Source organism: Cavia porcellus, unplaced genomic scaffold, assembly GCF_034190915.1.
Source record: "Cavia porcellus strain 051 isolate PalLab524CR breed Dunkin Hartley unplaced genomic scaffold, mCavPor4.1 scaffold_2, whole genome shotgun sequence".
NCBI lineage: Eukaryota > Metazoa > Chordata > Mammalia > Rodentia > Caviidae > Cavia > Cavia porcellus.
Genome location: NW_026947485.1, coordinates 83702034 through 83715520, shown reverse-complemented (window position 1 = coordinate 83715520; position 13487 = coordinate 83702034). Strand labels below are relative to the sequence as shown.

At 36.1% G+C, this 13487-nt stretch overlaps 1 protein-coding gene across 9 annotated transcripts in view; it reads right to left on the bottom strand.

Moving 5' to 3' along the window:
* Positions 1-13487, bottom strand: part of Add3 (adducin 3) — a 125934-nt gene that overhangs the window by 20284 nt on the left and 92163 nt on the right. For all 9 annotated transcript variants that reach the window (XM_013158357.3, XM_003475196.5, XM_003475197.5 and 6 more), the window contains one exon: positions 8224-8447. In XM_013158357.3, coding sequence (XP_013013811.1) covers positions 8224-8418 — 195 coding nt within the window. In that variant the 5' untranslated portion in view covers positions 8419-8447. The remainder of the gene's footprint in view (positions 1-8223; positions 8448-13487) is intronic.

Genomic DNA, 13487 nt, shown 5'->3' with positions numbered 1-13487 from the left:
ATAGCCAAGATATAGAAACAGCCTAGGTGCCCACCAACGGAGAAATGAATAAAGACATATAGCATATATACATGATGAAGTATTATTCAGCCATAAAAAAGAACTGAATTTTGTAAATTGTAAAAAAGGAGATGGATCTGGAGGTCACTGTGTTGAGTATAACAAGCCAGATTCAGACCATCAGGTCTTCCCTGATACGTGGATGGCATTATGGCTCGTGTCCAGATGTCCCCCCGCAAGCCCCATGCCATCGCAGGTCAGGCTTTCTCAGAGGTGGCTGGACCTAGAGTGTGTATTGCTGGGATTAGGGTGTGTGATTACTAAATTAGTCCACTGATTGATACAGCATAGTCCTGGGTGTGAGTAGTACCCATCCTAAGGACAGGTAGCCTAGATTAAATATAAAGGGACAGGAAGAATCTGTTATTGTCACTTTCATTCGCTTGCTTGCTGCCCTCTCCCACCACAGACTGTTGCTACTCTGCAACACCCTTCTGCCAAACCTTGGCACCAGCCAGCAATGTACAGATGCCACTATAAACTATGAGTCAAATGCACCTTTCCTCCTTCAATTCTGGATGTCAGATATTTTGTCTCAGCAACAAGAAAAGACAGATGATAAGAAACAGAAAGGAAACTTGATAGACAAGAGGGAGGGAACAAAAGGGGAGGAAAATGGGGTATTAAGAGTTGGTAATAGGCATAAATATGATCAAAATACATTATACACATTGAACCCACCCCCAAATGTGAAACTCAGGGTAAAGGTGGGGCACAAGGAGTGGTGGAAAATGATTAAAGTATGTTATGGGAATGTACAAATCTCCCAAAATAAAAACCACTAATTTGTATAACCAATATACCCTAATCAATAAAGTTGGAAAAAAAGGAAGATGTACAAATAAAGGCCATAAATCCAATTTCCACTATTTAAAAAACATATACACAGAACCACAGCAAAAACCAAGTCTTCCTTCTCAGAGAAGAGCACAGAAGTGGAGGCTGTGACATTTTATAAATAATATAAACAAGCCTATATCCTTAGGCAAATAAACATCCTGTATCCCTAGGATGCTAGACTCTTATAAGATCTTCACAAACATAGAGCAAAGAATTACAATTAAAATCTCAAAGTGTTGCCCCAAGAGTATAATGTGCCTTAAATTAGTAATTTATGTATACAATTTCCACAAAAGTAGTTGCCTGCCATGTGCGAGGCACTGCACTGCAGTAAGTTATTTCACTTAATCATCACAGCAAATAACAATAATTGCTGACGAGGAAACTGAAGCACGAGTTAAGTGAGTTTCCTAGTATTACACAGCTTTGTGGCAGACAAAGTGAAAGTTGAGTCCAGATTAAAATAAGTACTACACACAATTACATGTATTTTTTAAATTTTGTTTTTGCATGTACAAAGTTAAATGGAAAACAATGAGAAATATGCTGACCTCTAACTTAGGTCCAAAGAGCTTGGTACCTTCGAATCACCACAATCTGATGCTGTGTAACTCTGGCTTTCCCTACCACTAATACCTTATAGATGCTGTGGTGTGACCTACAAGGTTCCTGAGCGTTCTCTGCCCAAGACCCTCCTTCTTCCTCTCTGCTAACTCCATTCCATCTAATAGAAGTACCGGCCTCTACTGCTCCTCTTCCCAACCAACTCTTAACCTGTAGGGCCTGCCTCACATGCTACCTTCTCCTTAAAGCCCCTCACACGGAATCATTTTTCTTCTGCACCTCGGTTGGCTCTCTTTTCGCGCTTCCCCATGGTGTACTGAAGGCACCTGGCATGTGACTGGGACTGCGTATCCATGTTCTCTATACTGTTCTCTATACTGTGCTTTTTGTACTTCTAGATTTGAGTGTCTAGTTCAGCTTAACTAATAAAACAGTACATTAAGAGTTTTTATTTTCCTAAACCTAAAGAAAGAAAGTGAAGAACCTGACCTCAGTTTTGACTGAGTTAATGATAACATGGTTTCACTTCATAGGTTATTAGCTAGAAAACAATTTTTGTCACGTAAATGACAAACTCCTTCTGGATAATAATTATGAAATAACTGTCTATCATCTATTGGGAGAAATTTTTAAAAATCAGAAACTTAGCTTTACTGAGTGTTATAAATTTTTAAAGTCATTTAATTTTGTTCAAAATTCTACTTGAAAACTTGTTAGTCTCCAGAGCAAATTTAAACAGCTCTTATTAAATACAAGTTAAAAAAAATATGGTGAAATATGGTACTATTCCCCCAAAATAACATCTAACCAGAAAATAAGACTTAGCATGATTTTTTAGGATGCATGTAATATAAGCTCTAACTCCAAATGAACCACAATTAAGGTTGTTAGCCAGGGCTGAGGATATAGCTCAGTGGCATAAATGCCTGCCCAGCAAGTTCAAGGTGCTGAGTCTGATTCCTGGTACCAAAAACAAAAACAAAAACAAAAACAAAAACAAAAACAAAAACAAAAAAAGGACCACCAGCCATATAGACAGGTTGAATTGTAAAATAACAATATTTATAATTAAATAACAAGTATTAATGACATTAATACTTAATTATGTAAATTTCAATTAAATATTTGTGCATACTGAAGTTGGTGCCTTTAAATGAGAGGTAAATGTCTATATAAACAGATGAACTCATGACTTATTGCCAAATGATCAATAGGAGTAAAGACATGACATGCACACTTAATAATGATCAGATGTGATTGTGTCTAATATGAATCTTCATGATTCAATGTCATGTACTATAACAGATGTACTTAATGCACTGATGTGAAATAAAGAAATGTTTTCTGAAATTTGGTACCTGTAATTTTTTGTTGCTTTTGTGTGAACCATCATTTTTAACTGTTGTCTCCATTACTTTTCTCTCTGTGCTGAGACAAAATTCAGATGCCCAAAATTAAGGAAGGAAAGGTTTATTTAGCTTGCAGTTTATGGAGGCTTCAGGCCATACTTGGCTGGCTTCAACATGGAGCAGAACATGGCAGAGGGCAACAGGTCATGGCGATCGAAAACACCAAAAGCAACAAGAGCAAAAGGAGAGGAGTGAGAAGATTCTTCTGCCCCTTGTATTGTATGCTGGCTACACTCACTGTAGCACTCACACCTATAATCCCAGCATTGGACCATGAATCTTTCGCAAACTCTATAAGCCCGCCTCATGACTGCATGGGACTTTGAGAGGGACATCCAGACACAAACCATAACAACTGTCATCATTTTTGTTGCCACTCCTATCTTGTAAGTCTTTAGCACTAGACTTAATAGAAAACTTTGTGAGGCCTAACCTCCAAGGGGTTATGACTTAGAAGAAGAATTTATGGGATAAAAATCACTGACAGTTGTGTTGCTACTGCACAATGAACAGGCTACAAGAAGTTTGACAAGAAGCTCTATTACTGGACATGAGAGATTGGAACCAATGGTTCTACAGATGAAGTCAAGAAATTCAGCTAGGAGCAGTGGTGTATGCCTATAATCCCAGCACTCGGGAGGCGAAGGCAGGAGGATTGCTGCAAGTTTGAGTCCAGTCTGGACTACAAAGTGAGTTCAGGTCAGTCTAACTGCATTTGTAAGACCCTATTTCAAAAAAAATGACCAAAAAACAACAAAAAAAAAAAAAAAAAAAAAAAAAGAAAGAGAATTCACGCAAGAATTTATGCTATGGGGTTATAAAGATGTTCTAGAAGATGACCTGACTGTATCTGAATAAACATAGATTTGTACATGAATAAATATAGGTTGTACATAAAAAATAGGGCATCCTCTGAAAATAAGTCCTATTGTGTCTTTTGAAGCAAAAATTAGTATAAGACCCAGTCATATTTTCAGGAATATATAGCATGTATTGGGTTTAATGTGCTTCTTTAACTATGATAAAACATCATTTCATTCCAACAGTTTGACCCAGACATTTCATTCTGAGAATGAGGTAAATTACACTCTCGGATTTCCATAAACAGTACATACGTGGAATACATTGGTAAAAGAGATTATCTCTACTGCAGTAACAAAATGTAAAGCTAAACTACTTTATCTACCAGCATTTGATTTTTTTCCCCAGTGTCAGCAATCAAACCCAGGGCCTGGCATATGGCAGGAAAGAGCTCTATGACTTAACTACATCCCCAGCCCTTTTTATTTTAAGACACAGCCTCCACCAAATTTCCAGGCTGGCCTTGAACTTGCAATCCTACTATAGCCTCTGGAGAAGCTGGGATGACGGATATGTGCCAGGAAGCTCAGTCAGCACCTTATTTCTAAGACGAATATTCTTTCTTTCTTTCTTCCCTTTGTAGTACTGGGGATTGCACTCCCAGGACCTTCCCACTCAGCTATGCACAGCTCTAGTCCTCTTTATTTTTATGTTTTATTTTACTTTGAGACAGGGTTATACTAAATTGCTTATGCTGGGCTTAAATTTGCTATTCTCTTGCCTCAGACTTCCAGGACGTTGGGATTACAGGAATGAACTACCACACACCAGGTATAATTTTCTTTAAAAATTTTAAAATATGAGCTGGAGCTATGAAATTCCTATAAAGATATAATACTCCTTAGGGGTTACAGCAAGACAAATTCTTTGTTCTATTATTTTTCTTATCAAGGCATAAGGTGTTATTTTTATTAACCAAATTCATAAATTTATATTTAAACCAAAATGTCTTCTGAGTACATTTTTCTTGGATTGGGTTGAATTAACTTGAGCAGAAGAACTAAAGATGAGTAAAAGAAGAAACTACGTGTGGATGGATGCTTTTTGTTGTCGCAACATTTGGAGTTAACATTCTGGCCACACCATTTAACTAACTGGAAAACAATCAGTAAAGTACGTAATGTTGCTAAATGCTAGTTTATTTATCTGTAAACTATGGATATTAACACTTTTTTGACTGGGTTATTTTGAGGATTATATTTTATCCTGTATACATAATAGGTACCTGGAATACTGTAAGAGTTTAAAAATAAGTATGCTTCTAAATTTATTTAATACAAATTAGTAACATCTTTGATTTTTATCTCTATTAATTATAGCATTGTGTAATAAAATGAGCATCATTATTTACAAGAGTCCCACAAAATTTTTAGAGTATTATACTGGTGGAAACATTTCAAGCTTAGGCTGAAAGTTAATACAAAAGGGAAAAGAGGTCTTTGGACTTCCAAACTTCTATAAGAAGGAAGTAGGCTGAGAAAACCAGAGTTGCAAGCAGACTATCATTCATGGAAAACGGATGATTCAGACTGAGCAACCAAGAAACCAGACAGAGCCAAGAGCCCAGGAGATACACTCCTTGTAAGCAGCAAGACTGGGTATTTGCATTAAGGTCTTCCAAACATTTGCCTAAAATTTTACAACTGCTTTGAATCAGTGACTTTTTGCTACCAAACTCCAAAAGTTTTAAGAGGAATGTCTACAAGCCATAAGCTTATGCTTGTTCTACCACTTGGTGGGGCGAGGTGGAGGGGGGAGATAACTTGTCTTTTCATAGTCAAAAGATTGAGAGAAACTAGAGATGAGCTGTATTGAAGAACACCCTGAGGTAGATCACCTATACTTAGGCCAAATTTAGATGATGAGATTCTGGATTCAAGTTGATGAGGATGTTAGGAGAGGGTGAATATTCTGTATATAGGAAGGAGGAAAACAGTGGCTAAAGGAAGGACTGTGGTGTTTTAAAAATAAATTGTGACCACAGATAAGACAATTGTCCCTGTAAAAAGGAGAATTTCATGCCTCTTCCCATGAGTGTGAACTGAACTCTGTGACTCACTTATAACTAATAAATATGGAAGTGATGCACGTAATGCCTGAGATGATGTCATGAAGACCCCATAGGCAGCTTTCTCTTGGATGCTTGCTCTGGAGAGAGCATTCAAATGGCTCTAAAGAAAAGTCTGCGTGACAAGGACTGTGGCGCTTTGGTTACGGCTCTGAGTGAGACATCTTCATGGTAGATCCCTGTCCCACTGTGCCTTTAGCGCACAGTGCCCTTGGCTGATGTCTTTGAGGCAGTTTCATGACAGAACCTGACTGGAAGCACTCAGCGAAGCTGCTTCTGAATTCCTGACTCAGAAATGGTGAAACTAAAAATGCTGGTCTTTTTAAACTGCTAAATTTCAGGTGTAATCTTTTACTTACTTAGCAAGAGATTACTAACTTAGGCCATTGTTTCCTTTGGTGAAATGTTTCTGTTGCCTTAAAAGATATTTAAAAACCACTGTCTTAAACTACAGTGGAAAGACTTCTAAACTTCCAAGTCTTTCATAACAAAATTTTAAACTCACTAGGCAAATATTTAAGGGAAAATAACCCACAATTGTTTTAAATTTCAGCCTTTTCATTTCTCTGTGAGCAAAAAAACAATCATTCTTGTAAAGTGAATCAGAAAAGAAAATGACAATCTATATCTCTGACTGTCATGGTTTATGTCTGTGGCTCCAGGCCTCATGTATTTGCATTGTGATTTGCTATTGGTTCACTGTCTTGGGCTTGGATTGATGGTGTCAGTGCTAGACTCACCTAGGGGTGGAGCCAGCATGCAATGTAATGGCAGGAAGAAGGCAGTCTCTCTCTTGTTGGTTTTCACCTTGCTGTTTGCAGGCGCCATGAACTGCGGCCCTGCCATGCCACCCTGCCTTGCAGCCAACTGAGTATGGACTGAAACCTCTAAAAACTGTAAGAAATAAACCTTTCCTTTCCCAACTTTGGGCATCAGGTATTTTGTCTCAATGATGAGTAAAAAGTAACTAAGACACTGATATTTCCCATTATTTAGCTTTTCCAAGGCAAAAGTAAAATTGATACTTGTAAGTCAATTTACAAGTAGAAATATGGGTACAAAAATTAAATATTGTACTCAAAGTGATACTACCCTAGGGCTAGGGATGGAGGTCAGTGGTAGAGTGCATATCCCAACATATGATACACCGGATTCAATCCCTAGTACTGCAAAAAATAAAGCTAAACAAAGATTATGCTATCTTTAGTATAATGGGGGAACTATAAAACAAAAACTCAGGCATTTTGTTTAATACTTTTTTCATGTAAACATTGTAGTTTGAATTGAATGGTCCTCTTTGAGGCGATTCCTCAAGAAATCTCAGAAACACAGGTGTGCATGATGTATAAACTGTCATTATTACTTTTCTGGTAAATCTCCAGTGACTTTGGAAATAGTTTTTACAAAACTTGGTGCTTTATTTTAAAAATTGTTCAAAGCTTGCACTGCTTTATAACTCGTATTTCAATGCTTTCAATCAAGGTCGTTCATATGGGAGAAATGCTCGAGTGGAATTCCCTTTTGGCTTTGGACTCAACTCACATGATTAAACTCACAAGGGCACAAAAAAAAAAAAAAAAAAACGATTTACTCGTGCATGATGCCTCTGTGCTTAGTTTAAAAGTTTAAAATTGGAAACCTAATACAACCCTAACCTGGGCATTACATGTCTGTGTGTGCTAAATACTACCTTAAGAGGGTCCATGATCTGCATTATGCAGAGCTATAAATTCATCTTGATTCTTATAAGAAACTAGTCTCTCATTTTCCATCACTTACATTGACTTGTGCTGACCTATGCAATTCTACTAAGGGTTTATAAGAAAACTAACAATTCACTTGAGTATGATTTAAAAGTTTGCATATGCTGTGCAGATAGAATTTTCAGCGTAAGTTGTATTTATAATCCACTTTTAATTTACTTAATTTGGGGTGTGTACACGTATGTATGCCTGTATTATGTGTATTAAAATTAGACTGCCAAATCACAGACTTTCTCAAAAATTTTGTCCTTCTGTGCTTCTTTGAGTACGAAGATAGCCGAGAAAAAAGAAAACATATGCATGGGACACACCCAGAGTATTTGTTAGTCCCTGTGATTTGAGTCATGCCTTTTACTTTCTTCCCAGACATTTAGTCTCAACTGAGTACCCTCGAATGCAGTAAAATTGTTTATTCTCCTTTAGTAAACATTACATCCAGAAACTATACAAAGGAAATGTACTATATCACAGTAAGAGTCTATTAATCAAGCTTTGCAAGTTGAATAGATAAATTAGGTGTCTTATTTTTTCTTAAGCAACTGGTTATTCCTCCACATTTCTTTTAAATAGAAGGTAGTTTAAGATACCTCCTAACTCATCTTGTGAAGGTTTCCAAAGAGGAAGAAAAATTTACAGAGTTATAATTATTTCAACTCACAGGACTCTGCAGAATCTGGGTGACTCGCTTCCTTTGCTCCATCATATTGAAGTCTTGTCGTAGATCAGGAGACATATTTCTCTCCCGAATGTATTCAGGGTCATTTTCATTAATCCGGTCAAAATATCTTTCTTTGTGAGGCACAGTAGGAGGAGGAGGTGTGGTGATCACTTCTTGGCTGGTATCTGAACTCATGTTTCAAGTCTGTGGATTCCCCTTGTTCTCTACATAATAAACATAAAGAAAAGAGAACATTCATGATAAATTCCTTCAAATTCTGCATGTGTGAATCAGAACTTGTTAATTTTGCTGTCAAAGAAATCCTTGAAACTCTTTAAAAAAGAACTGGGAGGATCTGGAGCTCAGTGGTAGAGCACTTAGGGCTTGATCCCCAGCACCTGGTAACGGGAAAAAAAAAGCTTCTAAAAAATTTAAAACACCACCTTAGGCTATAATGCTGAATTGCAAATTGATATTTTCTTTTTGTCTTTTTCCTTTTTATCGGTACCAGGAATCGAACTCATGACTGCCTGCTTGCAAGGCAGGTGCTTATGTCACGGAGCTAAACCCCCAGCCCCTGCAAATTGATATTTTCAAAAACTAAAGGAAACTTAAGGTATAAATGCTACCAAATGTATTTTTGAAGGGAACAGCAATCAAAATATACGAACGTAAAATGACACATACTGGTAGCAAATTTTCACCATTAGTAGGCACTGTCAGTGCAGCTTCTTTACTTATGCTTTTAGAACAAAACTTTGGTCATTTTTAATACCCACTGCTTTCTACAGTGAATGTAATCTGAAAGAAACATGACTTCAAGTTTTGGAAATAATCCAACAAATTCCCAGGACAATGCCAGACTTGCTAAGGTTGCTGCCAGACTATACTTTAAGTGAGGAAAAAATAAATATCAATTTAGAAGCCACATGAACAGCCATGATTCACTACCATGATTAATATATATATATATATATATTTTTTTTTTTGTCTTTTTGGGACAGGGTCTCGCTATGCAGTTCAGGCTGGCCTTGAGCTAACTTTGTAGCCCAGGCTGGTCTCGAACTCTCAAGGATCCTCCTGCCTCAGCCTCCCAAGTGCTGTGATTATAAGGCATGAGCCACCATGCCTGGCTATGATTATTATTGATATTGAGAATAATCTTTGATTTTATACCAGGAAGACAATTAAGGGTTTTGCTAAGCACCTAGCTAACCATATAGTTAGATAAACAGAATGGTCACTTAATTTTCGTCATCCCAAATTATGATCAATGTACTCGAAGTTAATTAATTAAGTCATCTGATTCAGTGCTTCTTAAATATCCCCAAAGAATTTTTCCAACCCATTGTGGACCAATGTTTTTATAAAATAGAAAAAAATATGTTTAGATATTATGGCAATATAAAAACACAGAAAAGTTGACTGTTTATTGTCATTTTTGAACTAGTCATGGGTGGCAGGAGAACAAGAAGTCATGGCTTAATGGGTACTGGGTTTCTTTTCAGAGTGGATGAAGCTCTGGAACTAGACAGAGGTGATGGCTGTACAGCACTGGAAATGTAAAGTGCTTAATGCCACTGTAACTGTATAAAGTATTCAAATTGGTAAGTTTATCACAAATTTTAACAATTCCAAATATACTAAATTTAAATGTAAAACTGTAAAACTTTTAGAAAAAAATACATGACCTTTGGGACTTAGGGCAACATAAACAGTTCCTAACACTAAAACCATAATCCACAAAAGGGTAACTGATAAACTCTACTATACTAAAATTTACAATGTTTGTTGTAAATGACGTGGTTAAGAGAATAAAAAGACAAGGTACTGACTCTGAGCAAATCATTTGCAAGCTACATATCCAATAAAGAACTAATATGTAGAATACAATGGACTCTCAGAAATTAAGAGTAAAAAATAAAAAATCCAAAAACTTACAAATGGTCAAAACAGGCATTTCACCAAAGAGAATATATATATTACAAATGGATACACAAAGATGTTAACATTAATAGTCACACTAATTATACACAAATTAAAATTATAATAAGATATCACTGCACAAGAATCAGGATGGTTAAAATAAAAAGTCTAGAAGAATGCAGAGAAACTGGTCCTTCAGACATTGCTAGGGAGAATGTAAATGGTACAGGTACTGTGGTAAGTGATTTGGCATTAAAAGAAAAAAAACTAAACATGTAAATACTATATGGTCCAACACTTACACTCTTGATCATTTAACCCTGAGAAAGGAAAATTTATATTCACACAAAAATCTGCATATAGATCTTTATAGTAGCTTTATTTGTAGCAGTTAGTAACAATCTATACTTTCAACAGGTAAGTGATTAACTGTGATACATCCAATTACGGAGTATTATCTGTGAATGAATTATGGATAAAACAATAGCCTGAATAAATGGCCAGTGAATTATGTTAGGTGAAAAAACTACTCACTAAAGATTATGTAAAGCACTATTACATTTATATAATATTCTTCAAATGACAGCATTATAGAAATGGAGAACAGGGGCTGGGGATTAAGCTCAGTGGCATAAGCGCCTGCCCGGCAAGCAAAACATAGTGAGAACAATCCCTGGTACAAAAAAAAAAAAAAAGAAATGGAGAACAGATTAATGATTGCCAGGGATTAAAGAGGAGTGAGCTTGGAAATATATTTAGGACTGAGGAAGTCATAAAAGAGTAACAGGAGAGCGCCTCGTGGTAAGGATTTTAATCTATTACCTTTTTAAAAAAAATGTTTTCAAATAATCCATGATCCATAAATGGGGTTGTGGCCAGTAGTCTTAAAAACAGCATTAGAAATTCTGAATTATAGGTAGATGTGAAAATGGAATTTGTCATGGTGATGTTGGACTGGGGAAAGGAGGAGAATGAAAATGAATTAAGTGCTAGAGAAAAGAATAAGAAATGATTTCCTGACTTTTTAAAGGCATAAACATAAATGTTAATAAAACTTTAAGTAGCCAATCCAAGACAAAATGCTACAACTATCTCCCTACTTTAGATCAGGTTTGGCTGATAGCATATTACTGACCATATAAATAACACATCAGTGTCAGCACTGGAGAAGGATAAAAGCACTTTCAAGCCAGCTGAGGGCATTATGAAGGGCTGTTTTTTTGATTCTATAAACTGTGTATCTGAAAGCAAAACATTTTTGGTCTCGTTTTTGAGATTACACATCTATCATATGCTCTAAAAACAGAGCCACAGAGCCATTTAAAGATACTGCCAATGATTTCTATCTATCCAAGGCCCTTAGTCATCTAAATCCTGTGATTGTACAACAATCGTATTTTTGTAATGTTTCAGAATAATCAACCACTTGAAAATACAATCAAAAGCCTGTTCTTCTAAGGAGTAATAAAACCCAAAATGTGTAAATTTTGTTGTAAAAAAGAGGGGGAAAAATGCTCTAAAGGATACGACTGCAAGTGTGTTTAGGGGTGTTAAATAGCTGACCATATTAATGTTTTTGGTTGGATCATTGAACACAACTGTTTGCAGTCTCTCTGTTTGAATGTTCACTTTGTATGCTTTGATACTGTGACTTGAGCAACTATCTCTAAGATGATAATGTGTAATCTATTAACTGGTGATTTCTTACTGTTTTTTTTTTTGTGTAGTTCTGTATTACTTGTACCCTTACACTGCTTTGTTTTGTTTTGTTTTTTTCTCTTTTTCCTTTTAAATAAAATTTTTAAAAAAGCCTGTTCTTGACTCAAATTAATTTATTGGCCTAAAATGTGGATAATTCTGTAAAATAATTACTCAGTACTCTTTAATGTCAGGATTATGAAGGATGAAGACACAGGAACTGTTCCAGATTGAGAATAAACACTTTAGCGAATAGTAAACAAGTAATTCTACATCCAAGAAATCACAATCTTGCTGCTTTGGGTTCCCCCTGCTCTCCCAGTTCAGCAACATTAACAGAATAAGGCAAACCATATTTTTTCTTCTGGGCTCATTGACGCTAATAGTGCCATGCCTGCCTTTCCTGTGGTCTAGTTTTCCGTACTGGCACCTAAGCTGCTGCATCTGTCAACCTGTCTCTAGATAAACTGGACACCTGATTCAGGGTTTAGGGTGGACTGTTTTTAAAAATGGCCATAAAACTTTCTCTTACTCTTCTTTGCAATGGAACTTTGCCTATTCCATTAGGAAATGAAGACTATTTTCCTTCCTCTTGAATCTCGGTTCAATCTTTTGTGAAACGCTTTGACTAACTGAATGAATGTACCAGCAGTGACATTATATAACCTCCAAAGTTAGATCTTTAGGGGTTTTGGAGCAGCAATGCTATGAAGAAGTCCACCAGGAACAACCAAGTTGTTCTAGCGACGGCCAGTTCCACGCAGCTTCTATCAGCTAAATACAGAGACTAGAGTGAAAAAAAAGCAGTTAACTATCCAATAGTTCTTAGCCAATTCATTGAATTATAAGAACTAACAAATTGTTTTAGACCTAAAACATTCACTTTTTTAAAAAAAATATTTTATTTAAAAGGAAAAAGAGAAAAAAAAGCAGAACAAAACAAAACAGTGTAAGGGTACAAGTAATTCAGAACTACAGAAAAGCAAAAACAAAAAACAGTAAGCTATCATCAGTTACTCGCTATCATCTTAGAAACGGTGTTTCAGGTCACAGGATCAAAGCACACAAAGCGAACATTCAAACAGTGAGACTGCAAACAGTTGTGTTCAGTAATCCAATCCAAAATATTAATATGGTCTTCTATGTAACACACCTAAACACCCTTGCTGTTGTATCCTTCAGGGCACTTTTCTTTCCCTCTCTTTATTACAACAAAATTTACACATTTTGGGCTTTATTGCTTCCTTAGATCTTATTACTTTTTTTTTTTTGTAAGAGAGTAAAATCAAGCATGATAAAACAAAGCTGTCAGTCAAAACCAAGAATAGACATAGCACAAGATGTAAAAACAGAGTACAAGGTTATCAACAATGGTTACCATAATGCCTCTTGCATCCTTAAGAAGAATTGTCTATCTCTTTAGGTATTATAAAGTTAAACAAAACAGTAGACAACAAGACCAATAAAACCTAAACTTTGTAAATCTTACAGCACCTCAAAAGAGGATTAACAGTCAAACCAGAATGGGCATCATAGTGAATCTTACTGCCTTTATAGTAGTTGCCTATACTCTGATACTTGATACTTTCATACAGAGCAGAATAGAGTCTAATCAGTCAAAACAAGATAACGGGGGTATT